Genomic DNA, 26,785 nt, shown 5'->3' with positions numbered 1-26,785 from the left:
TGACATGCAACTGATGAATCGCTACATTCGGTCTCTGAAACTAATAATACAGTATATGTTAATTAAATTAAAATTAAACTTAAAAATTTTTAAGAAGTCAATAGAAATGAGGAAGCAAAGATTTTGCAGGTTTTAGGTACAGAAATGTTGTGTGAGATCAGCCTCTAGTGGGCACTTTAACCATCACAATGGCTCAGCATTTCAGTCATGTGGCTTGATTTTGGAATGTTCATTTCCACACCAGATAAGTTCTAAACACAGCCTGACTTCAGATGACAGAAATAGATTATTTTTGATATTGAGATAAATATTATAATATCAATTTTTTGCAGGCTCTATGGAGAGGATCCCTCTGCCTCTCTACAACAGACTTGTGACTCTCAGTTGCTATTCATCTTTGCAGAGGAAAATCCTAGAAACTCGCTAACATAGAGAAAAATGGTCCCTCATGTTTTTTGGCCCTTCCTGCTTCTCAATCCTTATCTCCTGATTCTGGAGTGTTCCAGGCACAGTGTCTGGATGAGAAGGTTTCCAGGTAGAGAAGCAGAGGAAAGCATTCAAGAGAGGATGTCTTCTATGTGGCGTATTTATCCCTAAATTGCAAATGTCTTAATATTTCTGAAGTGTATAATTCAAGAAAGGATGGACAGCTGGGTTTTTCAGTCTCTCTTTTTTTTTCTTTTTAACTTTCACCATAGAAGAATACAGAAATATTTGTCCACTCTGAAATAAAGGAAGTGCAGGCGGGATGGTTTTCATCACGGACAGTCTCCATAACAGAGGTGGAGGGAGGAGTGAGGAATGTGGCCTGTGGGAGAGCCCACATGCTCTCTAAGCCAGATTACCTGTCCTCTGCTTCACTGACTGGTGGGGGAAAGGGGGTCTAATGCTGTGAGATTTTTCACATTTTTATTTTTAAATAGGTAACAGATCTGAGTTTATTTCAAAGTAAATGTTTTATTTTGGAACTCTTTCTTTATTTTTAAAAATATTTGATTTATTTGTTTGACAGATAGAAGGAGAGAGAGAGAGAGAGCACAAGCAGGGGGAGTGGGAGATGGAGAAGCGAACTCCCTAATGAGCAGGGAGCCTGCAGCGGGGCTTGACCCCAGGACTCTGGGATCATGACCTGAGCTGAAGGCAGATGCTTAACCGACAGAATCATCCAGGCACCCCCTGAACTCTTACTTTCTTTCTTTCTTTTTTTTTTTTTTAAAGATTTTTATTTATTTATTTGACAGAGAGAAAGGGATCACAAGTAGGCAGAGAGAGGGGGGGAAGCAGGCTCCCCACTGAGCAGAGAACCCGATGTGGGGCTCGATCCCAGTATCCTGAGATCATGACCTGAGCCGAAGGCAGAGGCTTAACCCACTGAGCCACACAGGCGCCCCGCTTTCTTAAAATATTTTTCCATGGATTCCAAGAGGTCAGATTCTCAGGAGACTTAAATAAGTTTTATATCACTTAAAAATTGATTACATGTGCTGTGGTATAATTTAATTGTTTATACTTAAAGAAAATATGGGGAATTATATTTAGCATTACTTGTCATACCCATGAGGAGTTCCCAATAATAAGCAAAAGAAGAAATCTGGACATTTTAAAAGACTTTAAAAACAGTTTCTCTCTCGCTCTCTTTTTTGCTTATTTATAACAATAGATGTGAGCTGTAAGAATAGAAAGTTAAGAAATTTTAATGCAATTATAATTAGATTGTTTTTTTCTTTAATAAAGATTTTATTTATTTATTTGAGGGAGAGAGGGAGAAAGAGAGAAAGGAAGCACACAGAGAGAGAGTGAGAGGGAGAAGTAGACTTCCCACTGAGCAGAAAGCCTAATTCAGGATTCAGTCCCAGGACACTGAAATCATGACCTGAGCAGAAGGCAGATGCTCAACAAACTCAGCCACACAGATGCCCCTAGATTAAGTTTTTTCTATTGAGGTACAATTGATGTATAATAGCTTATTAGTTTCCAGTGTATATCACAGTGACTCAATATTTTTATACATTAAAAAATGATCCCCACCATATAAGTCTAGTTACCATTTGTTACAATATTGTTGACTATGTTCCCTATGCTGTACGTTACAGTCCCACTGACTTACTTATTTTATGACTGCAACTTTGTACCTCTTAATCCTCATCATCTGTTTTGTCCGCCCCCTCCCCCACTCGGCAAAACTTCCTCCCTCTGGTAACCAACAGTTGGGGACCTGTATCTATGAGTCTGTTTCTATTTTGTCTTGTTCATTTGCTTTGATTTTTAGATTCCACATATAAGTGAAATCATATGGTATTTATCGTTCTCTAACTTATTTCATAAATGCTAAAGCATAATATTCTCTAGCTCAATCTGTGTGGTCACAGATGGTAAAATTTCAGTCTTTTTATGGCCAAGTAATATTCCATATACTGGCTGTTGTAAATAATACTACAATAAACATTGGAGTGTATGTATCTCTTTGAATTAGTGTTGTTATTTTCTTCAGATAAATACCCAAAAGTGGAATTGCTGGATTGCATGGTAGTTCTGTATTTAGTTTTTTGAGGAACCTCCATACTGTTTTCCACAGTGGCTGCACCAATTTACATTCCCACCAACAGTGCCCAAGGGTTCCCTTTTCTGCACATCCTCACCAACACTTGTTGTTTTTTGTATTTTTGATATGCACCCATCCGACAGGTGGGAGGTGATATCTCACTGTGGCTTTGATTTGCATTTCCCTGATGGCGGGTGGTGGAGAGCCTTTTTTCATATGTGTGTTGGCCATCTGTAGGTCTTCTCTGGAAAAATGTCTATTCACATCCTCTGTCCATTTTTTAATCAAAATTCAAAAATTTTATAAGAATTTTTATTATTTTTCCATAGGTAAAATAAAACAATTTTAAAAGGTAACATATTCCAAGATACTTAAGATATAGTTCCAAGAGAAAAACAAAAGCTCTGCAATGAAAGTTTGTGCTCCCTTAAGATCAGATTTCACCACTCAGGCAATTCAAAATTAACACCACGTAGTCCCCAATCTGATTAAGAAATGTTCACCAACAATTTAGAGCATCTGAAGAAGCCAAATGGGAAGAGAAAACTTTGCGGGTTTGCATGTATTTCTACCAGTAAGATAATGAGAATGATTTCTGATTAGATAACCGAAAAAGGCCATGGTAGCTATAACACACAGAACCAGTCATTCAGTAATGCAGGGTTTAATGGCGTTTTTTTTTTTTTTTTTTTTCTCTCTTAGGCTTCTGCTTAAAATATAACTAATGAATCATCGAACACTACATCAAAAACTAATGATGAAAAAAAAAACTAATGATGTACTACTATAGGCTGGCTCATTAAACATAATAAACAAACAAACAAATAAATAAAAGCATAATTTGGGGGGAAAAATAAACTCCAAACAGTATTCTTGATTTCTGCCCTAAAGCTGATCCTGTCTAAATATCATGCCACTCTTACTTCTAAGAAAAAGGCACAGAAAGTGGATACATGTTTTTCAAGAGGCTTAATCTGGAGGAAGAAGAACTACCTCCCTAGAGAAACTTCAAATGGTGATGAAAAGTCCCCCAACAGAGTAGAAAATAGACTTGTAAAATATGTTAGGAATTTTCACTGTGTGCTGTGCCTGGGTTGCTCAATCGGTTAAGCATGTGAGTTTGCTTTTGGCTCAGGTCATGATCTCAGGGTTGTGAGCTCGAGTCCTGCGTCATTGCGCTCTACACTCAACAGTGTGTGTGGGATTCTCTCTCCTTTCTCCCTCTGCTCCTCCCCGCTCACCATGCTTTCTGTCTCTCTTTCTCTAAAATAAATAAATAAATCTTAAAAAAATAAAATATGAGTCCTCACTTATTCCAAATACTTTTTTACTAAAATCTAAAATAAAAAAAATTACATAAGAACTAAAATTCAGTTGAGCTGGCCATGATTTTAAAAACTCAGCAGTAAAAAAAAAAAAAACAAAAAACTGGAAGTTCATTGAGACTCAGGCACTAAAGATAGATTAACTTCAACTGTGACTGCTCCTATTTACCCACTGCCTTTGAGAGACTTTAAATACAAGCATGTCATGTTCACAAGGATTTGACTGCAAATCACAGTCTATAGAGACCAATTTCTATGTAACACTATTTTGGAGTGCTAAAAATTTTTCAACTCAGCTGCTCAACTTCACAGGTATCTGCTCATCTGAAATGTCTAAAGCATCCTTTGAACTTCTTTGCCCTGATGTTCCTTTTAGATCACAACACAAGGAAACCATTGGCAAAGGTTTCCTGAAATAAGCAAACATTTCCCCTATGCCCAGGTATCCCATGCCCCTGGGTCTCCCTAACGCTTAGGATCTACCCGGTCTAGCAGGCAGGGTGCAAACTCATTTACCTTCTCCCCAATCCACTAGATGTGTTTAAAAATTACTTCCTAATGGATGCCTTATAATGCAGTGTGCCTGGAATGTTAACACTGGTCTTTCTGTTTAGGCTTTTGTACTTCGGGAGCAGCAGGTTCCCTCCTGATGTCTTTGACATCATTGGTTGTGCCCATCAAATAGAATTCTTTGTTGGGAACAAGACTGACAAAATGAGTGAGGCGGTTGGACATGGAAAAAAAAAAAGCTGAAACGGCAGCGATATCCCAGGTATCTTCTCTGCTGAAGCTCTGCCACTTGAGAGCTTTTTGAAATGGTCATCTGTTATGTCATCAGCTTGGAAAACGGCAAGTGCAGACTCCAGCAGAGAGGTCAGACATCTCCAGTTCACACACACCTGGTCAGGGAGCTCTGGGTTCTTCAAGTAGACTCCGTACCTGGCACTGTGGACAACCCCACTGCATGGGCTCTTGTTGGCCAGGCTGGTCACTACGATGACCAGTTCCCTGTCAGATCGGCTGAGCTGGCCTGTTTCTTTGTTGCAGATGACACTGTAATAAGCAAAGGCAGCTCTGAGTTCTAATGGCTGGTGAGACAACAATTTACATTTGGTAAAAGTCCTGTCAGCGGTGACAGGACTCTGAGGAAGCGAAGCATAGACCTGCTGGCACCCTGTTCCAAGCCAGGAGGACTTCCTGCAGGTGCCTGCCCTCTCACAGCTTTTTTTTTTTTTTTTTCCAATACAAAGTCGTAGAATTTCATTCTACATTTTGGATATTAACCCTTTATTGGATATATGATTCGCAAATGTCTTCTCCCATTCAGTAGGCTGCCTCTTCGTTTTGTTGATGGTTTCCTTTGCTGTGCAGAAGCTTTTAGTTTGATGTAATCCCATTTATTTATTTTAGCTTTTGTTGCCCTTGCCTGAAGAGGCTGGTCCAAAAAAATTCTGCTGAGACTAATGTCAAAGACCTTACTGCCTATATTTTTGGTTTCAGGGGTTTTTGGTTTCAGGGGCTACAGTTTTCAATCAGTTTTGAATTTATTTTTGTGTATGGTGTAAGATAGTGGTCCAACCCCATTGACTGGAGATACTCTTCAGTGCTGGCTTTGCTTTTCCGCTATTTAAAGCAATCTATGACTTCCTCCCCAAGGAGGAATTCTTAGACATTCTTAGACAACTTACTCCAGTGCCTGAAACTGGAGAAAAGTGGGACATCCGACAATGGCAATGCAGACCCAAGAATTTATCTTTATTCATCCAGACACTGACCTGTGGAGCCAAACACGTGGGCAGGGGCGGTTAACCCGGACTTGGCCTCACCACCTCCTTGCCCCGCCCCCTACAGTCTGGGGGCGGGACAGGAGGCCAGTCAGTGCCCCGCCCCTCAAGCCTCGCGCCAGAGGGCGGAAGTGACGCAAGCCCAAAGCCATTTCCGGCGGGCCGAAACTAGGAAGAAACTTGGAGCTGCCTAGGCGCTCCTGCCAGGGTCTCGGTTCCTCCTGTGCCCCGTGGCCCGGCAGCGCGGAGCTGTCGGGATCCCTGGCCATGGGGCAGCCCCGGCCCTCCGCAGTGTGAGGCGCGGGGCCTCCCGCGGGCTCCCCGATAGGCCGAGGGCGGGCAAGCGGGAGGCGTCGTTCCAGCTGCGGTCACGGCCGCTGCCGGCCGGGCTCCCGGCACCATGAACATAGACGTGGAGTTTCACATCCGGCACAACTACCCCTGGAGCAAGTTGCCGGCCAACGTGAGGCAGGTACGGCCGGAATCTGGGGTCGGGGCCCCGCCCTGCCGTCACCTGCTCACCTTGCCGGCGGGGCGGGGGCTGCCCCTCGCGGCGGACTCCCGCCCTTCCCCCGCCGCGGTCTCGGGGCGGTCGTCCCGCAGGTTAGGGGTTCGGAGGGGACAGCTGTGTGGGGCCACGGGGGCAGCATGGGGCGGTTGGTAAACGGGATGGACTCGCTTGGCACCTTTGCCTGTAGTCTCGTTTAAACCAGGCGCTGGGTCAGGCGCTTGCGACATCTGTTTAACGAGGCCCTTGACCTCCAGAACTTCAGGATGGTGGGGAATAGACGAGAAACAAATGACTGCGTTACAGGAGGATAGCCGCGTACTCATCCCGGCGTTGTAGTGCACGTGGGCACACGGAGGAGTAAGAAATTGTCCAGGGAGTGTCTGGAGCCCGTGTGGAGGAGGCACTGAAATTGGGCCGTAGAGGACGAATGAGAGAGAAGAGGGAGGAAGGTTTTCCGGTTGTTTGAAGAACTTGGACGAGTGAAGGAGCGTGTTGAGAGTAGTTAGCTGGAGATGTGGGTATACTGGTGTTTGGAGGTGGGATTTTGTGAGTGAGTGGAGGTTGGTTGGTAGCAGATAAGGCTGGAAAAGCAGGCAGGGCCAGATTTTGAAGGGGTTTTCCTACTCTGATGGTTGGACTGTGTCCTCTAGACAGGATAGGCTTACTAGTGATGTTTGAACAAGAGAGTGTCAGGAGGTTTTTTGGGTTTTTTTTTGAGGGTTAATTCTCAACTGCTTGAATGACATTTTTACCAGTTGCTCAGCAAATGTTACCTGAACACCTGATTGCTATGCCTTGTTCCAGGTGTGGGTAGTTTGCCTCAGTCAACAAGATAGAGACCCTGCCTTCATGGAGCTTACATTTTAGTCAAGAAAGACAGTAAACAATTAAACGAAGAAGTACCGAACATGGCAGGTGGTGTTGAATCTTAGGAAGATAGTGATAGATGCTGCATATAAGGCGTTGTTTCTCTGGCCATGGATTGAGCTTCAAGTTCCTCCCTTTCTGCTTGGTTCAGAGTGAAATTCTGTTTTCCACTGGCGCTGGGCAGTTGTATTTGGAACGTTTGGGATGGTGGTGGTGATGGTATAGGATTATTAGTTTGCTTCCTCACTCAGCATGGGGGCGTAGTATTGGGAAACAAATAATTTTAAGGTTCTGGCAGTGCATCACGTGGTGGGGAAAGTGCTTTCAACGGAAGATACCCAAGGAGAAAGTAGCAAGATAAAGGAACTAAGATTTCTTGGTTTTCTGTGGCTGCCCATGTGGCATTTATCTTGATTTGGAGGAACAAAGCTCTAAGCTCGAAAGAGTGTTTCTCTTGTTAAGCTTGAATGAGGGCTTTGGTAGTTTTGTTCTTTAGGGTTTTGTGGCGTATCCAGAGACAGCTGGAAGAACCAAGAGTGCTTTTCTTTGTTTCCATCTTTACTTTTCCTTTCACGAATATAAATGGAGCATAATGGAAGAAAGATGGATGATTCAGTTACATTTAGCATGAATAATGGATCTCAATTAGTATTGGCAAAAGCATATCTAATACTTAGGACTATTAAAAATAATCACAAATCAGTATTATCATTAGGTAGAAATGTGACATTAAATTAAAATTTAATAAGATCACTTAAAAAATAGCTGTCTTAGCTTAGGATAAACTTCCACTTGGAGCCGGTGTTGGAAAATCCATCTGTACTAGTTACTTCCTTGGACTTTATCTAGCCTTACTACTGTTCACCTAGGTCACGCTCCACCTTGAATTGCTACATCAGCTTTCTGTCTGGTCTCTCTTCCTCAGTGAAGGGCTCCCTCACATTCATTCCTCACACTACACTGGGGTGAGATTTCTGAAAGGCCCATTCAGTCCTGTACTGCCTGTCTCCTGTAGATTACTTGTAACTTCTTGAATGTCAGAACTCCTCCAGGAAGGATTTCCCTGACCTACATCTGGAAAAGTTGACCCTCCCCGGCACAGTTTCTCATCTATACCACTCAACCCCACTGTGTTGCATTTGCTGCTTACATTACCTGTTTTTGCTTTTGTATTTTGAGCACATGTCACATGGTTAGCTTTTAGTAAATATTTTTGGAGCAAGTGAGTGATGGTATCAGTCAGAGGTATTTTTCCAGGACTAAAGCTCAGTCACTTTAACAGCGGGAAATGGTCCTTGTATGGAAAGATTTTTTTTTTTTTTTTTTTTTGCCATTATAGATACTAAACACTTTGATAGAGTTTCCAGTAAGCTTTGATGACTTTAATTTAGAAATAACTCATTTCCCACTTCTTGAAAGCTGTGAGAAGGTGATTTCAGATTTTTCTTAAAAGCACATGTCTAATGGTAAGGGGATTCCAGATTTTTACAAACTGTACGTAAAGCTTTTCTGGATGGGATGGACTTTAAAAAATACAGTAAAAGTTGTAGTTAAGGCCATTATTTCAAGGTTTTTTGTAGCTTATTAGTATCTTTTATTCATTATTCAAAACCAGTTTGTAGTTATTTTAAGGAAAGTCTGATGATGTTCTGTATCATCTAAGAAAGGTCAGTTAAAAAATTGTGCGTATCTTTATTGTGGGGGGCCGTGATTGGGGTTTGTGGGAGCAGAGTCTTTAGAAAAAAATTCCTTCTGCTATTAGCAGAAGGAATGTGCAGTGGTTGTCTGATAGCCAGCGGCTATGTCTCTCTGAATCTGTTACAGTGCCTTTTATATGCTGCTGTACTTCATCTGTCAGACCTGGTCAGTATTTCTGCAGGGTCAGTGGGTCTCAGAGTAAAATGACCCTTCTTTTAGTTTGCTTCCTGTGGTGGTAACAGTGTTTCAGAATGTGAATGGTGGGAAATTTGGGGGAGGGGTGGAGAGAAGCCACGGAATCTTTGCGAACAGATCAGTTTTATTTTATGTATCTGGGTAGTGAAGAACAAAGTCAACGTCTAACATAGTTTTTAGGTATTTGTGGGCACACATATGTATTGATTGATCAGGGTCAGTTGTTAACTTAATTCCTGGCACGAAGGCTTAGATGATGAAACGTCGCATTCTCTAACTGGCTTATAATTAACAGGCCCTTATGTTTTGTATGAGTGGCTTGATTACACTTTTTGTTCTGGCGTTCCCAGGAATGAAGTTAGGAAGGCGGAACCTGGTTGTAAGTTGGGATAAATTAAGAGATTTATTTTAAAACAGAAGAGCAAACCTCAAATGCAGAAGATGCTCTAGGTTCTACCAAAATCGTGTGCTGTGTGCGACCGTGTTTTGTGTTCTTTGGGAAAGAGGCTTACTTCTCTGGCAACAAAGCTAGAGAAAACCCTTTACAAGTTTTGTAGCAAACCCAGCATTTGAATTCTCCTCAACATCTTTATTACCCAGGTTTTGGTGCTGCATAGAGGATGTGGAGTAGTTTCTCTGTGATAACTTTGCTCCTAACCTCTGCAGATGTTAAGATGGATGAATAAAATAAAAGCACATATATTCTGTCATAGTATGGGTCATTATTTAGCCTGTGAAAACTAATTAACATAGGTTCAGGAAGAAAGATTTCCATTTTCTCACATCCTCACTTTTTTGTTAAAGTACATCCCTCCAGTGGTCCAGTTATGGGCCAGTTTATTCTATGTCTTAACCTGTCTTGTGAAGATTGCCTTCTATGGAGGTATGTGTAGAAACATTTACCTTGGCTTTCAGATCTGTGGGTAGGAAGTATAATAACTGAATCCTCTGATCTTTCTGCCATTAGTTTCTCAGATGCCTGATTTTATATTACAGCGTGTTGGAAAGATCATACCTAGTAATTAAAAAGAGGGAGAGCAGTCATGTTAAATTGAGTTTGTGGTTGCACATTGAATGTAATGTTGACTGTAATCAGACATACTTGTTCCTTGCTTTCATGAGAGCCCAATTTTGAACTTAAAACACCAAAAGCACAGCTAGAAAGGTTTTGCCCATTAAAAAGTGTATCAGAATTTTAAAATTGTCTAAATTTTTTTTTTTTTTAACAAAACCATAAGGAGAAGGTGTTTTTTAGAAGTCATCTTATTGGGGCACCTGGGTGGCTCAGTCAGGTAAGCATTGGACTCTTGATGTCCACTCACGTCATGATCTCAGGGTCCTGAGGTTGAACCCCTGCATCTGGCTCCGTGCTCAGTGGGCAGCCCACTTGAGATTCCTTTTCTCCCTCTCCCTCTGCTCTTCCCCACACTTGCATGCGTGCACACACTCTCTCTCTCAAATAAATAAATCTTAGAAAGAAAAGAAAAAAGAAGTCATCTTATCATTTAGAGGTACATTTAAAATGTACATTCTCCAGAGACATTAATTTTTAATAATCATAGCCTTCAAATGTAAATAATTATCAGACAGGGATCTGTCTTTAGTTGCCACTCTTAAATTAAAAAGATAAGTAGGTGCAAGAAAGCATCCATTCATCCATCTATCCATCCGTCCACTTATTCAACACAAATTAGGAACAGTCAAGAAAGAAATCTTTTTAAGTAGAGTTTAGTTTTTTGTTAGTTTAATGAAGTTATGCTCTTGGACTGTTATTTGATATTAAATACTTTAGGTAGTTTCAGTAAGTCCTTTTAGAAAGGCAAACTGAAAATAAACACATCAAATTTTTGTTTAATATTATAGAATGAAAATTAGTATAATAGCACTTAAGAAAATATTCTTCGTCCTGGAAATTAGAGGTAGTAGGATAAAATTAAGGGGCATGGTTTTGAAACTGTATGAGGAAAAAGTATTGTTGTTTAGTTCAGAAGCTATTTTTAAAACTATCTGAATTTTTTTTTTTTTTTAGAGTCTTGGAAATTCACAGAGAGAATATGAAAAGCAGGTTGTTCTTTACAGTATCCGTAATCAATTACGATATAGAAACAACTTAGGTAAGTAGAGACATTTTTATATCACGGTGGAAACACCTGTTGCTATTTACCATTTTCATTAATCTATTCTGTCTTTTCAATGCATGTTTTATAATTTTATTCCATATAGACATTTAAGAAGCTCTGTACTGACCCATCCCACCCAACAACAATTTGTATGAGCAAGTAAATTTTTCTTTCTAAATCGGATTCAAATTATTTTTTTTTTTAAAGAGTATCCATTGTAGATTCATTTTACCTATAAAATATTAATCTCAATTCAGTTGTAGTTTTTTCACTTTAGGTGGAAAAATAAGCCAGAAGAGAAGTACATTCATTCTTAATAGTTTCTGATTTTGGATTTTGTGGCTTTTTTTTCCCATAAATTTTCAAAATATAAATTTAATGAAATCTCTGTAATTTTAAGCATAGTTGGGTGTGTGTGTGTGTGTGTGTGTGTGTATGTGTGTATGTGTTTTAACTTTTTCTTTAAATGTTTGGTTTTTGTCAGATGACTCATTAGTCTGTTCTATTGCCCTGCTAATCTTTCTGTGCATGTATTTACTCTCAGATTAAGCACTGTAGTTCAGAGATAGTTTTGTTTTATTTAAATGTATTTCATGGGAGTCAGGGGTCTTTTTCCATTTAAAGAACAAAACTATCAAATAATTTTTTGAAATAGACTTGATGCATTGAAAACTACTGTTCAGTTTGGCTCTCTTGTGGTATAGTAAGGGATTTGATGAATTCTAGCTTGCGTTTTGCATCTTTTAGAGAGAACATTCCATGATTGCTTTCTTGGCTTTCTGACTTGGTAAGAATTCTTTCTCTATTTATCTGTCCTGTTGCAGATTCCACTTGTGTACTCTGAAGTCTGTTTCTTTGTGGCTTGTTTCTTTGTTCCAACTTAGTTTCGTTTGTTCTCTTCCAACTACTGTGCTTTTATTTTTAGTTAATGTTGGTTTGTAAAGTAGTTCTTATTGCTTTTATAATTATAGATAACCGTAAGACACCTGAAAATTGAAAATTTCTCGCTTTCCGCAGTTAAACATGTCAAGAAAGATGAACGCAAATACTACGAGGAGCTGCTAAAGTACAGTCGTGATCACCTCATGCTGTACCCTTACCATCTGTCAGATATAATGGTAAAGGGCCTGAGGATAACACCGTTTTCATACTATACTGGGATCATGGAGGTGAGTTCACTGTGTATGTGGGGCATTAGGAATGCGATGGGACTCTGTGTCGTCAGTAGCGATGCCAGTAATGACTGGCTGTGCTCTTCTCAGCCCCAGTGGGCATTGTTTCTGAGTTTACAGTGGAAAAAAAAGAGAGTTGGTTATGAGTTAACTATGTCATCCACACTGTACAAGGAGTTGTTGTCCAGGCTCTCATAATGGAAAGGTACCTGTTTTTGTGCCATGTTTTTGAGGGCATTGTTGACCCTCTGTGCTATTGTAGCATTAGTCACTCATTTATGTTAGCAGAGTCTCTATAAAACCGACTGCTTTGAACACGTGATTAAGGTTGAAAATGTGGGTGACAGAACTGAGCATTGAGTTCAGAGAAACTTAATGCGTTTAACGATTCTCTGACTAGAGAAAGAATAAGTGATTATAAACCCAACATGCAATACACGTGTTAGAAAAAGAAAAGTATTTGTAGTTCTGGCTGTTAATGTCTTGCCATTTTTATTAATTTTTGGATGTTAGCTTTTTTGCAAAGTCAGTATTTAGACCTTTGTCAAGTAACTTTAAATATCCTGTTTTTAAGTGAGCTGCATGCAAAGATTGGCAATGTTTGTCTAGTATTCGGTGGCTACTTAGTTTTATCAGAGTGCCGCTGTTTTGGGCCCACTAGCTGTCTCCAGAGCAGGGGGAGGCCTTGAACTGAAGGAGCTGGGAACGTACAGGACCAGTGAGGTCACGTTCCCATGTGGCTTCCTCTGCGAGAGCTCCCTTTGCTTTTCTCCCTGAGCCGCTTCTTCACAAGCGCTTAGGCCGTCCTGCGTCTCCCATGTGTCTGTGTCCCTGTTCGGGAGGAAATATTAGTGCCAAGCTTGAGGCCTGACAGCCCCGGTTTCTGTCGATCCCCTTTCCTGAGAGCCAGGGCGGCAGAACGAAGGTGGCCGGTAATCAGGACGGAGAATGATTCGGACTGCCTCTTTGTTGTGCTGGCACTGACTATGAGGTTTAGGAGAGATGATAGGGGAGGGCTTTTCCCCCCTTTACCAACTTTCAGTTGTGTCCAGGTGCTCGCTGCTCTCTGCTTTCTGTTCTTACACCATTGGGTGTAGGTCCTAGGTTGAAAATGGGCCCTATCCCCACGGTAGACAGTTGGTTTTTTATTGGAGTAACAGAAGGGCATTGGAAGAAGCTGGATGCTGAGGTTAACTGTGCTGCTGCTTGGGTCTCGTAGGAGCCAAGATGACTGAGCGGTCACAGTCTTTGTTGGTAGTGCGCGTCTCAGATGTGTGTTGATGGAAGCATGACACATCAGGAGACCTCTCTCGGTTCACGGATCTGGGATGAGGTGTGAGGCGTGGAGAGGCAGGAACCGGGAGCTCTGAAAGCGGTGTTCCCTGTGTAGCTTCCACAGAGCGCAAGTTGCAGGGCAGATGTTTGGGATTCAGGAACGCTGTGGGAAAGCCAGACCGGAAGGGCTGATCTGTGGTGACTTGGTTGGGTCCAGGTGGCCCACAGGGAGGCCTGCATGCTTTAGGTCACACACTCTCAACTCAGTGCTTCAGGCAACAATTCTGATTATCCTGTTTGGCTCTCTTAATAGGTATTTATTCACATGTTTTTATCTAAGGATATTTTGCATTTAGAATTTTTAATTGTTTTCTTTTTGAAAGGACATTATGAACAGTGAGAAGAGTTATGATTCATTGCCCAATTTTACTGCTGCTGACTGTAAGTATGTAATGACGCTGAAGGTAACGATTAGTCTGTTGTTGTGTATGCGTGCTGTTGTCTGTGTTGTCATGTGTGTTTTAACCTGAAACATTTGAAGCATGGGAACAGCAAGCAACAGTGTTGGTAGGAATTTTTATCAGGTGAGGCAAGTCAAGTATAAGGTTTAGTCTACATGTCTAAGGGAGAGATATGTTAGAGGGTAAAATGAGAAGTCTGTATTTCTAGAAAATGAATTCTGATACTTGGGCTGTGTTGTGTTCCACATGAGGGAAGAAAATTTAAAATTTGTACATGATAGTTTCGCAGCATGATACCCAGTTGTTACTAATAAAATTTGCTTTATTATGCTTATTTTAAGGAAGTATATATTTGACATGGGACACCGTTCTCTTGAGTAAGGAGAAACTTTTGCTGAGAAGTACACTTTGACTTCCTGATATTGGAAGGGTTTCTGCTTTTTAAAGATTTTCCATGGGACATTGTCAGAGATGTCAGCTTGAGTTCATCTTTCCCAGTTTGGTTTTCTTTTGTTATTTTGTTTGAAGAATTTCTTTTAATTTGATGTTGATTGTTAATCAGTCATCAGGGATGAACAAAAGCTAAGGGTTTTTTCCTAAAAGACCTGGGTGTACTGATATTTTAAGATACATTAAGTGTTTTTAAAATAAAGCCTCTTAATTTCAGGTCTAAGGCTTCTTGGCATAGGAAGAAATCAGTACATTGATCTGATGAATCAGTGTCGGTCGTCAAAAGTAAGTTAGTTGTTTCCTTCCCTTTCTTGTTTCATCCCTGTTATCACACATTCTCATTGTTTTAAGTAGTAGAAATACGGAATTGAAATTTCTTTGATCAAGAAAATAGGCTTCATACAAAATACCAAAACAACTCTTCCATATTTTCTAGGTTATGCTTATGCGATTATTGAATTAAAATGTTTAAGGAATAAAATATTTATTTTTAAAAATTAATTTTTGCTCTGCTGATTTTTTACTTGCTCATTCCTCTCCCAGCATGGTGGGTGAAATAAGGACACGTTCTCCAAATTCATTTTTACCTCCTGGATTTCCTTTGGGTTTCTGGATTTAGATCCAGACTTGATGTTTAGTGTTTTAAAGTAATTTAGTTTGAAATAATTGAAGAATGACTTTCTCTATATTATATTTCTCTCCAGTATATCTAAAATTCTTCAGATTTTAAAGCAGGAGGATTTAAAAAGATTTGTTTATTGGACTGTGAGAAACAGTCTTATACTATGATCAGTAAAAAAGAAAGCATGGATTTCAGGCTGATTGCAAATTCTCACATTTGTACCATTGAAGAAATTTTTCAGAAGGAAAACAGCTCGTGATCTTCTACCAGTGAAGCCGGTGGAGATCGCCATAGAGGCGTGGTGGGTGGTGCAGGCTGGATATATCACAGAAGATGACATAAAGGTAGATCCCTTTGGAATTAAACATTGGATTTTTATTTTTTAAATTATAACTTTTAATCAGAGCTCTAATTTTTCTAAAAAGTAACACTGGTTTTCTGGAGGAAAGTTAAGTGTAAGTTCAAAGTTGTAAATGACTGTGGTAGGCTAGAATATTGGTGGTTTTCAAAGACACTTTTTAGTAATGAGGGGAGTGCACTTGGGTGGCTCCATCGGTTAAGTGTCCAGCTCTTGATTTCTGCTCAGGTCATGATCTCAGAGTCATGCAATCGAGCCCCACATCAGGCTCCACGCTCCGCACAGAGCCTGCTTGAGATCCTCTCTCCCTCTGTCCCCTCCCCGCTTACATGTGCTGCATGCATGTTCTCTCTCTCAAATCAGTACATTTTTAAAAATCCAGTAATGAGGGAGACTTGACTTGGTTTGTGTTCAGTAACCTGGGGACTCGGATTAGACAGAAACTTCATCTCAAGTGATGTGATGCTGCAGCTAGCCGCCATGATAGCAGTCAGCGCTTCCTGAGCACTTGCTGTGCGCTAGAGGCGTGGGGCTCTCTTCCCAGCACCTTTTGTATTGTCTCAGATGCTATTAACAACCCGCTGGGTGTGTCTGCCTTGTGCTCCATTTCATGTATGAGGAAAGTGAGCACAGAGACATGAAGTAATGGTTCAAGTCACCCTGGGGGTGAAGGTGCAGGATTTTACTTCAGCCATTTTGCTGTGGGAGTGGTGCTCCTCGTGGCTCTGCTGAAGTGTCCTCTGGAAGAGGGAGGCGCTTTGATTGGGGGTGGGGAGGGCCTGGATCAAGGGCAGTGATGTTCCCAGTGGTCAGACCATGTTGCAGATGAGCCCGTGTCTGGTAGAAGAAAATGCTGAATTGGAGGAAAAGGGGCAGGGCCACGGACCAGAGGGCCTAGAGACCAGGTCACGCCTCTCTGTGGTTGAAGGAATAAAAGTGAGTGTGAGGTTTTTTTTAAGTTTGCATTTTATTTTACTTCAGAGGATGGATTAAATCTCATGAGCGGAACAGTGTAGGAACTTTCTAACAGCTGTCAGACTGTCATAAGATAGTGAACTTCCTGTAATTGATAAATCCACATGGAGGCTGAATAAACTTCCGATTTGAGAGGTTCAGAGTCAGCAAATGGATCTGAATCCCATTCAGAGATGATGATTAAATATTGGTATTTGTTAGGTAACACTTAATACTTAACAGCAAATATTGTACTTAAAATTACTTTGTCCTCCATTCTTTTGGTAGCATATTGTGGCGCCTTAATTGACGGTTATATACATAGCTTTTCCTTTGAATTCTAGAGTGATAAAAGAAAAAGTATGTGGTACATTTAGCTAATGACACATAATAATCGTAATCATGTATGATACATAAAATGTAATAATATATAATCATATATAGTAATCATAATCGTAATAATCATTCGATTTTAAACATGATTTCAGGAGACTTCTGAATTACTTTGGATCGAACTTAATTGAAAATATTTTGCTCTTCTTAGATATGCACTTTGCCTGAGAAATGCGCTATTGATAAGATCATCGACGCGGGCCCTCAGCTCTCTGGATCACTTGATTACAATGTAGTACATAGTAAGTGGTTAGTAGAAACGGTCTTTTGTCAACATAAAGACTTGTTCTAAACCATCAGCAATTAATAGAAATTTTTATCAGTTAGATACACATGGTACTATTTACTAAGGCATGTTGTTGTTTGAGCTGTGACTTTGGTCCATTGTTTCCCTGTGTGGCTTTCATTCAGTTATTCACATACACTAGAAATTTATACAGATGAGTTGTAAGGATATTTCTCTGGTTCTGAGCACATGAAGAAAACAGTTTTGAAAACTTCGGTTCTTTTCCTCTTCTGTTTCCTTTTTTTCTCCTTCACCTAGCATTCAGTTGTAAGGATCTTTATAGAAAATCAGGAATCTGTTTTGTTTTGTTTTAAATTTATTGTGGTTTAGTGTTCCACCTAAAACAAATACCTTTGCTTCCGTAGGCTTATATAATAAAGGATTTATTTATCTGGATGTCCCAATATCTGATGACAGTTGTATAGCGGGTAAGTATGTGCTGGTGTTTTCTGCTATTTTTCAGTGGTTACTAGGTCCTGGGCATTGCGTATATCACATCTGTCACCCTAACAGATTAGACTCATACCATTCTGAGATCTGCAATAATAGAATTTCTCAGAGGAAGACATTTCTCCTTTGTTACATGGTAGCACATTGCAATGTGTTTTACTTAAATTCCTTATTTTTATCTTCACATTGTTGTACACATAATGTTAAAATAATGGAAATCAGAAATAAATTTCTCACATCCCAAGTCAACTTAATGATTTTACAGATTTGTCCTTTTACTCTTTGTTCAGTGCATAACTGGTTTTATAGATGTTCAGTCCTGTCATTTGATACTTTTACTCTGTGTGCCTGTCTTATTTTTTTGTGTCACTATTGTCTTTCTTGACTTTATCTACTCCTCCCTTTCTCCTTTACCCATTCCCAAGTTAAACCGCTGTTAAAGCCCTTGTGTATTTTCTGGTGGATGTATCAGTGTATTAACCTGTTGCTGGTTATTGAGGTTACTTACACTTTTCTTGCTAGGATAGTGATGTGGTTAACATCCTTGAACACAGTGGAGCTTTTCTTCTCTAGGTTAGATTTCTTACACTGTATTTAGGTTATATGTTAAGGTATGTTTTCCAGCACATCTTTCAGCTATTGTTCTGGTTTGTTAGTATCTTTCCTCAAACTAAGATATTTAATGATTGTGTAATCAAATATAAAATGTCAAAAATTGCCAGGGAATGACTTTGCTACTAACTATTGAGCGATGATAGCGGCTTATGACAAGAATACTCCCTCCTATCCATGTTGAATCCGGACAGGTTTATCATGTTGTCGTGTGTCCTGACCTTTATTTGTGTTAGCATGTGTCAGTGTTCTTTAAGAGTGGATTTTGAACCATGTGCATACATGAATTCTATTTTCAGTTTGGAAGGACAACCAAAAAGCAATGAAATACTAATTCTGCTTTGTAGAATTGCTGCTATAACACTAAAACAAATAAAATAATTAGTTTTACAGTTCGAAAGGTTTTGACAAGGAAATTATTTCTGGAGGATGGGCTGTTAGTGGTTTCCTGTCACTGTGAGAAAATAGGAAAGCATTATGTGTTATTCTAGTCTTTACTCTCATCAGTAAACTAATGTTGACTCATTTGAGAATCTCCTAAAAAGATTGGTTTTTGATTGGTTCATTTCAGTCCCTGTTGACTGAGTGTTTGAACACTGACTCACATTATCACTAAGTGCATCTGCAAGGTGTGGTCCAAGAAGGGCCAAGTGGATGGCTACACTGTTACAGAGATGTGTTCTGCCAGGCTTTTCTTAGGATCTAGCAAGTTCTGTTGGTACAGATAGACTCATGCTCTTACAAGTGCTGAATATATCCTCCTTCTCGCCATGGAACATGGGATGTTCCCTAATTTGGAATAACCTGTGAAAGGAAAGCAGTTTGACAAGATGGAGGCCATCAAATTTAGCACGAGACACTGAAGTTGATTTCAGAGAAAGCATTTCATCTCTGTCTCAACAAAACAAGCAGTATGATGGTGGGACAGATAAACTGGATAAATAGAGTAGTCACGAAGGGGTTTGTTGTTAAAATGGATTTAGTGCATCGTCATACCGTATACTTGCTTGGTTTATGGCTCCCCTTTCATTTACAGCTTTCTAGATTTCTGTTAAGCTTGAATAGAATACTTTTAAGATACATATAGAAATAGTCTAAAAATTCTTAAAAACCTTTGTCATTACAAATCCAAACCTGTAGCTGGAACTTTTTTTTTTTAAGAATTTATTTATTTATTTGACAGAGATCACAAATAGGCAGAGAGAGAGGAAGGGAAGCAGGCTCCCTGCTGAGCAGAGAGCCTGATATGGGGCTCAATCCCCAGATGCTGGGATCATGACCTGAGCTGAAGGCAAAGCCTTTAACCCACTGAACCACCCAGGCACCCCTATTCTTTTTTTTTTTTTTTAAGGTTTTATTTATTTATTTGACAGAGAGAGGGGGAGCGAGAGAGATCATAAGTAGGCAGATAGGCAGAAAGGGGGGGGAAGCAGGCTCGCTGCTGAGCAGAGAGCCTGATGCAGGGCTCCATCCCAGGACCCTGAGATCGTGACCTGAGCCGAAGGCAGAGGCTAAACCCCCTGAGCCACCCAGGCACCCCAAGATCTACTCTTTTAACCATTTTTAGATATGCAGGGCAACATTACTAACTAGTTGTTATGCTATAAGTTACATCCCTAGGACTTACTTAGTTTATAATTCAAAGTTTGTACCTTTTTACTCCTTTTACGCCCCTCCCCCCTACTTCTGGCAGCTACCAGTCTTGGTCCCTGTATATGTGAGCTTGTCCTCCCCCACCAACATATTTTTGAGTAGGCAGTGTTAAGTTATTAAATTCTAAATTTATAAAAGAGTATAAAAACATATACCTCTGACCCCTGTGTCTGGCCACCCAGTTTCTCTCTCAGGGGCCACTGTTAAGTTTCTTGTTTATCTTCCCAAAAGTGTGCTCAGCACATAGACATGTATATACATGTCCTTTTTCTATGGCTTTAGTTTTACCCAGATGGTGTGTTGTAGTTCGTACTCCGTTTTTTTAAACTTAGTATGTATTGGGAGACTCTGCAGTATCTCATCATGTAGAGTTACATTGTTCTTTTTGTCTAGATGTAAATTGTGTATTTTTAACCACTTAAGTGTCTTGATTTTTCTTCTCTACACTACAGGGGTATAGCGTTGAATGTCTTAGGAGGTTAAGAGGATTAGATGAAATTGTGTACTATAGTGTGGCACTTAACATGTGCTCAGTATCCGTTTGTTGTTATTCCCACAATTGATAGTGTAGGAAAAGAATGAATGGTATGAATATGAGGTTCTAAAATACTTGTAAAGAGAAACCCGGGATCCTTAAAGTACTTGGTTGATGGGAACCATGGGTAACACTAACTTACAAAGTGACTTGAGCCAGTTCTGGAAAGTGAATAATCTGGCCTGAAATGTACAGTGTGATTTTTTTTCGTAGTGCCTTCATTTTGACCACTTAAATTTTGTCTGATTTCTCTTTTAGGAATAACTTAGGTTTTGGGTGCAGTTAGATGGTATTAGGGTCAGGGGACACAGGGATACTCAGACCCTTTGTTGGCTTAGGCACTCTTCCTTCCCAGGGTGCACATTTAGGGTGCATTTTAGGGAATGTTAAAGGAAGGCACAGTACCTCTTCATTATCAGCTGGGCAGAGTGCCCTAGTAAATTGGATTAGAGTGTCTGGACCAAAGAGATGGAGAGAAATGAGCGTGAGTACATCTTTGGGTGGACAGCCGCCACTGGGCTGCCTCCTGTGCTCAAGAAAGTCTTGCCTTTCTTCTCCCTGAGGCCACTGAGGAGGACACAGACTAGTGATTGCTGGTAAAAGTGGCGGTCCTGCAGATAAATTTCCTTTCTTCTCAGGATGGAGCAGGAATGATGGGAGAAAGGCAGTCAGTGCTCTCCGTTCACCTGGTCTTTGTATAGCACACCTGGTCTCCTGCTTTTCTGCTTTAGCCCAGTCACCCCTGCTATCTGTAAGGCATTAAAACACACCCATTGAAGCCTTCCCCATTCCAAAGCAGCCCCAGTCCCCTTGCCTTTCTACCCAGTTCATGTCCTCCAGCACTTCCTCTGCCTCAGTAATGCTGACAGTTCCCTGGGGTTACTCTTTGTAGGATTTGTGCTCTACTGTCAGAGTCCTCTGTGTAGATGGGGTTGTAGATGGCCTTAACTTTGGGGGTTTTAGAAAACTTGCTGTGGAGTAGATAAAATAAATCAAAAACTGAATTTAGTCCCTAAGGTAGAGGTTTCCCTTTTTGAATGGGTATTTGCATATGCTTTCTTGTTTTATAAAATTGAATCACTGATAAAAGTCTGTTTTGTTTTAGTTCCTCCTCTTGAAGGTTTTGTAATGAATCGGGTGCAAGGGGATTATTTTGAAACTCTACTCTATAAGATATTTGTTTCCATAGATGAGCATACTAATGTTGCGGAGGTAAGTGTGACAATGTCTTATGAACGAACTTAACCTCAAGATTATAAAATACATTTGTGTAAAGTAGATAAAGTTATTTAATGATAAGGTTAAAATGTTTTCAGAGTCAATATGCATGGGTAGGTCATAGACCATTAATATACTTAAGTCACAATTCTGGAGTTACTTTCTGTATATACATAATAACTTTAGTAAATAATATAATTTGGTAAATAACTTAATATAATTGTTGGTAAAAGGATTGCAGACTGTTGATTGATATAAGCATTTTCTTATTTTAAAAGAGACTAAAGAGGAAAGAACCTTCCATCCTTATGGTCACTATCTGGATTTGTGCTACTTAGACATAAGGAAAGAAGAAAGTTCTGATTTCAGAATTAATATATTGAGTCTTTTAATTATTCATAATTTAAAATTTTGCTGATTATGGTTCACTTGTTTATTACAACTGTATAATATTGATAATTCTAGGAGTGTAAATAATTTTTTTGTTTTTATTTTCTAGCTTGCAAATGTCCTTGAAATAGACTTATCCTTGGTTAAGGTATATAATTTTTATACTCTTTTTATTTATAAGTACTGAATGGCTTTTATTATAAACTTTTGTCTTGATAAGCTACTGAGAAATAGACACAGTGAGATTCTTATTGGCTGTGCAAGGGAGTGAGGACAGTAAAGGGGGTATCTGCAAAGATCGAAAAGACCAAGGTAAGGGCGCTGAAGCAGTATTCCACGCTGGGAGTGAAAGCCCACACTCACGCTCCTGCGCGTGCAAGAAGCTGCTCGATCAGTGTCTCATGATGAGGCCACTGAAAGCACCCTCTTCTGCTGCTGCATCTGAAAGAGTGCCAGGCCAGAGAATTGGAAGTACTCTCTCTTCCACATCTGTGAACACCTTAGAGGAGGAGCAGGCCTACTGAAAAATGTTTTTTTCTGGTGGCATAAAAGTGTTCAGGGATCACTTTATCTCTACAAATAGTCTGATGTCTGGTTTATTTTAAATGCTAACTTCTTTATATTATTTCAGAATGCTGTTTCAATGTATTGCCGATTGGGCTTTGCCCATAAGAAGGGACAAGTAATAAATTTGGATCAGCTTCATTCATCGTGGAGGAATGTTCCATCTGTAAACAGATTAAAGTAATTCATTTATTCAGTCTGAGATATTAGAGTTTCCTTTTGAAAAAAACATTGCTCTGTGTACAAAAATTTTACTTATCAACCTGTCCATTGAGGTGAATGCTGCCTGTTAGTGGTATTTAATCTTTTGTGTGATAAATGGTTTTTAGAATCTGATGAGAACAAGAATGCTTTCCCCAGAGGAAAGTACATACGGTATTTTATAAACAGCTGCAAAGAGTTCTCACACTCCCTGGAGCCTGCCCATGGGTCTTGGTTAAGAATAATTGCTGTATGTGGGCAGAGCATTTTGGGGCTACGTCTCCGTTTGGGGCTTGAACATAAGATGGGACTGGGTGGGTATTCACAATTTGAGTGCTGACTTCAGTAGCACAGTATAAGCTAAGATGTATATGATTTGTAAAACATGGCTGGATTCTTCATTCATAGGAGTACCTTAGACCCACAGAAGATGCTGCTGTCGTGGGATGGAGGGGAAAGCAGGAGTCCCGCGCAGGAAGTTTCATCAGCTACCGACACGGACACCAATAGTCAAGAAGATCCGGGTTAGCAGCCCCTCAGGGTATAGAGACGCCTTGTGTCTATGCAGACACTCACAGAGCGAACTCGGCTTTGTTCTTGATACTGTTCATTTGATGTGCAGTGTTCGAGTCCTTAGCGGTATGCTGGGCATTGAATGTGGCACTGTCCTTCTGAGAATAAGTCTAGGGAGAGGGAAGGTAGTGTAATCACAAAAACCACAACAGTGTGAGAAGTGTTTTGGTGCTTGTGGGGAGCAAAGAGAAAGAGCTTTCTTGTCTAGAGCTTTCTTGTGGGAAGCCTTCATGGAGGAGATGATAATTGGGCTAAGAACGACTAAGAGCTTGCCAGCTGGTGAGTGAGGGAAGGCCTCAGCATGGGCCAGGCACAAAGGGAGGCAAAGAAAGCGCAGTGCGTGAGGGGCTGCGTGTGGTTTATGTTGGGGCGGGGGGAGAGGAGTGCAGTGTAGCCCTATTCTTACCCCAGGCTCTTAGCGGAGCCAGATGACTTGTCTGAAGAGGTCAGGCTAGCCAGTCTTAAGTGTTCTGACAGTTACCAAGTCTTGGTTTATTACTGGCTTTCAAGAAACACCACAAAAGTGAGTACTTAAAAGTTTTTTTTTTTTTTTTGACTTTCTTTGGTTGGAGAGAGGTAGGATTAGGGCCTCCTAGAACTATAAAGTTACTAATAGTTACATACTTTTGAATTATTAAATCAAGTTGAAATGCAGTTCTTTCTCATTCCAAATGGTGGGCAAAGAAAAATTTTCATTTGCTCGATTTTAAATTATGATTTTTTTTTTTGTTCCAGCGGACACAGCCAGTGTAAGCAGTTTGAGTTTATCTACAGGATATACAAAGCGCATTGCGTTTCTGTTCGACTCAACTCTTACTGCCTTTTTAATGATGGGAAATCTTTCACCGGTAAGTCCAGTTCTTGTTTAAATATTACAGTGTTTAAAGATTAGATGTAAAATAGTTCATGCTTTGAGATCTTTTTTTTAAGTACTGGATTTATTCCTGAAAACACAAAATGCCAACCGTCTTGTTTTATATTCCGTGGAGGAGCGTGGTAACTTTTTAGTGACAGTTAGCCTTGCGCCTCATCACCTTTGTTTATATTGGAAGGCATAATAGAAATATGAAATGTTCTGTTTCATTTTAAAAAGAGAAAATTAGAACTTATTCATAATAGACTTGTAGAAGGTTTTAAGTTCCATTTTAGTTTTTTTGTTTTTGTTCCTTTACGCCAGAACTTGAAAAGCCATGCAGTTACCATGTTCGAAGTTGGTAAACTCTCAGACGAGTCTCTGGACAGCTTTCTTCTAGAACTGGAAAAGGTGAGTCTGGAGTGCTCGTCACGGGATCTCATGATGTTTGGTGCTGTTCCTTGCTTGATACCGATTGTGTCGATTTTTGGTGTCTGCCTCATTCCCCATCTTTACTGTAACAGTCATTTACACTTAAAAATACTGAGTGGATGAATTTGATTTTGTGATTTTCAAAGTGGTTTTTGGACCTTACCTCTCACTTAGCATGATTCGGTTTAATGAAATGTGGTATAGGAGAGCCCCTGGGCGGCTCAGTCAGTTAAGCATCTGCCTTTGGTTCAGGTCATAATCCTGGGGACCTGGGATTGAGCCCCGCATAGGGCTCCTTGCTTTCTGCCTCTGCCTGCCGCCCCCCAACTTGTGCTCTCTCTCGCTAGCTGTATGTCAAATAAAATCTTAAAAAAAAAAAAAAAAATGAGGGGCGCCTGGGTGGCTCAGTGGGTTAAAGCCTCTGCCTTTGGCTCAGGTCATAATCCCAGAGCCCTGGGATCGAGCCCTGCATCGGGCTCTCTGCTCAGCGGGGAGCCTGTTTCCTCCTCTCTCTCTCTGCCTGCATCTCTGCCTACTTGTAATTTCTGCCTGTCAAATAAATAAATAAAATCTTTAAAAAAAAATGAAATGGGGTATAGAAATAATTAGTCAATGTAAGTTTTTAAATTACATTTTTCTAAAATAGCCTTTGTTTTTGTTTTTGTTTGTTTTTTCCTTTGATATGACTGTCTAAGATCTCCTCTTCAGCAGTTTTATTTAAAGTTTTTGTTCCCCTTGTCTTAAATCTGGAGCAGCGTCCACGGGTACCGTATTTATGTCCACTCTCACTAGCCCCGTTAGCATCTTGAAGACTTTAGCCATAGCTGCTCTTAGGCACCTTTTCCCCTACATGAAAATAGCCCAATTTGTCCTTAGCTCTAAATCTTGATTGCCCTTTCCTGGTTTTTCCATTCCCTGGGTTTTTTATTTTTGTCTTTTTTTGTTTGTTTTTTTGTTATCTGTTTATGCCAATAGTTTGTTTGCTGAGTCTCCTCCTTGACTAATAATTTTGGTACCTTTTGTGCTTCAGTGATGAACTCTGTATATTAAATGTTTTACTTAGAGGATTTTTGATGATTCCATTAGTTTCTTTATATTTAAAAAAATTTTTTTATATTTATAAAAAACAATATATTTAAAAATATATTTAATATATGTATATTTAAAAAATTTTTTTCACTCTTCTCCATAGGATTTTTAGTTTGATAGTGCAGAATTATATTTGAGATAATCCTTTGCAATTAATTGATCTTTCATTTTTACCTTTATACATCCATTATTCCCTCAATGCTTTTAGTATCGTGTTAATCCCATTTCTAATGTATGTGTATCATTTTTTTTGCCAATAAATTTTTTTTGTTTTCTGAGATCCTTTTTTTCAAAAGATTTTATTTATTTGACAGAGAGAGATAACAAGTAGGCAGAGAGGCAGGCAGAGAGAGAGGGGGAAGCAGGCTCCCTGCTGAGCAGAGAGCCTGATGTAGGTCTCATTCCCAGGACTCTGAGATCATGACCCGAGCCGAAGGCAGGGTCTCAACCCACTGAGCCACCCAGGCGCCCCTGTTTTCTAAGATATTTTAAGTTCTCTTTTCTTGATTTTTATTTTTCTCACCTCAACTAGTCTTTTATCACGTATAGCAAATTAGAAGATCACTTTATTTTTTATATATCTGTATCGTTTTATGCCACCTAGCCATTCTTGGGAAGGCCTTTTAGTGTGAAGTTTAGTCATTAAAAGTAGTTTCTTAGCTATTTTTTAAGAAGCCTCGTCCTGATTAAGCTTAGTTGGTTAATTTTTTTTTAAGATTTTATTTATTTGAGAAAGAGTGAGCGAGTGAGAGAGAGAGAGAACATGAACAGGGGAAGGGGCAGAGAAGAGGGAAAAGCAGGCTCTCCTCAAAGCAGGGAGCCTGACTCAGGACTCGATCCCAGGACCCTGGGGTCATGACCTGAGCCAAAGGCCAACACTTAACTGAGCCACCCAGGCGCCCCAGTTGATCTTATTTTTAAATGCCAATCTAATTTAGTCATTCCTCTTGTAGACCTGTCCTTTTGTCCGTTTCCTTTGTTGTTTCTAGGATGTATGTATTTTTACATGTTAAAGAAGCACCTGACTCAGTGTCAGAAGAGCATGTGTTAAAACGTAAGGCCAGTGAGCACAGGGGTTTTGTCCGCTGTTCTGTCCCTACATCCTAGACGGATCATACCTAGCACATCATAGGGATTCAGTGAATCCTTTTCGAATGAATTTAAGCTGTATATTCAGTAGTGTGGAAACAGCGATGTTGAAT

At 40.0% G+C, this 26,785-nt stretch overlaps 1 protein-coding gene across 1 annotated transcript in view; it reads left to right on the top strand.

Annotated features, from left to right (window-relative positions):
* The first annotated feature begins 5,794 nt into the window (after positions 1–5,794).
* FAM91A1 (family with sequence similarity 91 member A1) overlaps positions 5,795–26,785 on the top strand; it is a 43,479-nt gene continuing 22,488 nt past the window's right edge. The window contains exons 1-14 of the mRNA XM_059165679.1: positions 5,795–6,123; positions 10,952–11,036; positions 12,060–12,211; positions 13,873–13,930; positions 14,618–14,685; positions 15,253–15,366; positions 16,879–16,969; positions 17,379–17,441; positions 21,369–21,475; positions 21,981–22,019; positions 22,503–22,615; positions 23,045–23,160; positions 23,945–24,057; positions 24,387–24,473. Coding sequence (XP_059021662.1) covers positions 6,052–6,123; positions 10,952–11,036; positions 12,060–12,211; positions 13,873–13,930; positions 14,618–14,685; positions 15,253–15,366; positions 16,879–16,969; positions 17,379–17,441; positions 21,369–21,475; positions 21,981–22,019; positions 22,503–22,615; positions 23,045–23,160; positions 23,945–24,057; positions 24,387–24,473 — 1,278 coding nt within the window. The 5' untranslated portion in view covers positions 5,795–6,051. The remainder of the gene's footprint in view (positions 6,124–10,951; positions 11,037–12,059; positions 12,212–13,872; positions 13,931–14,617; positions 14,686–15,252; positions 15,367–16,878; positions 16,970–17,378; positions 17,442–21,368; positions 21,476–21,980; positions 22,020–22,502; positions 22,616–23,044; positions 23,161–23,944; positions 24,058–24,386; positions 24,474–26,785) is intronic.

This window comes from Mustela lutreola, chromosome 3, assembly GCF_030435805.1.
Source record: "Mustela lutreola isolate mMusLut2 chromosome 3, mMusLut2.pri, whole genome shotgun sequence".
NCBI lineage: Eukaryota > Metazoa > Chordata > Mammalia > Carnivora > Mustelidae > Mustela > Mustela lutreola.
The sequence above is the reverse complement of the archived record's forward strand: the minus strand, read 5'-3'. Positions and strand labels throughout refer to the sequence as shown.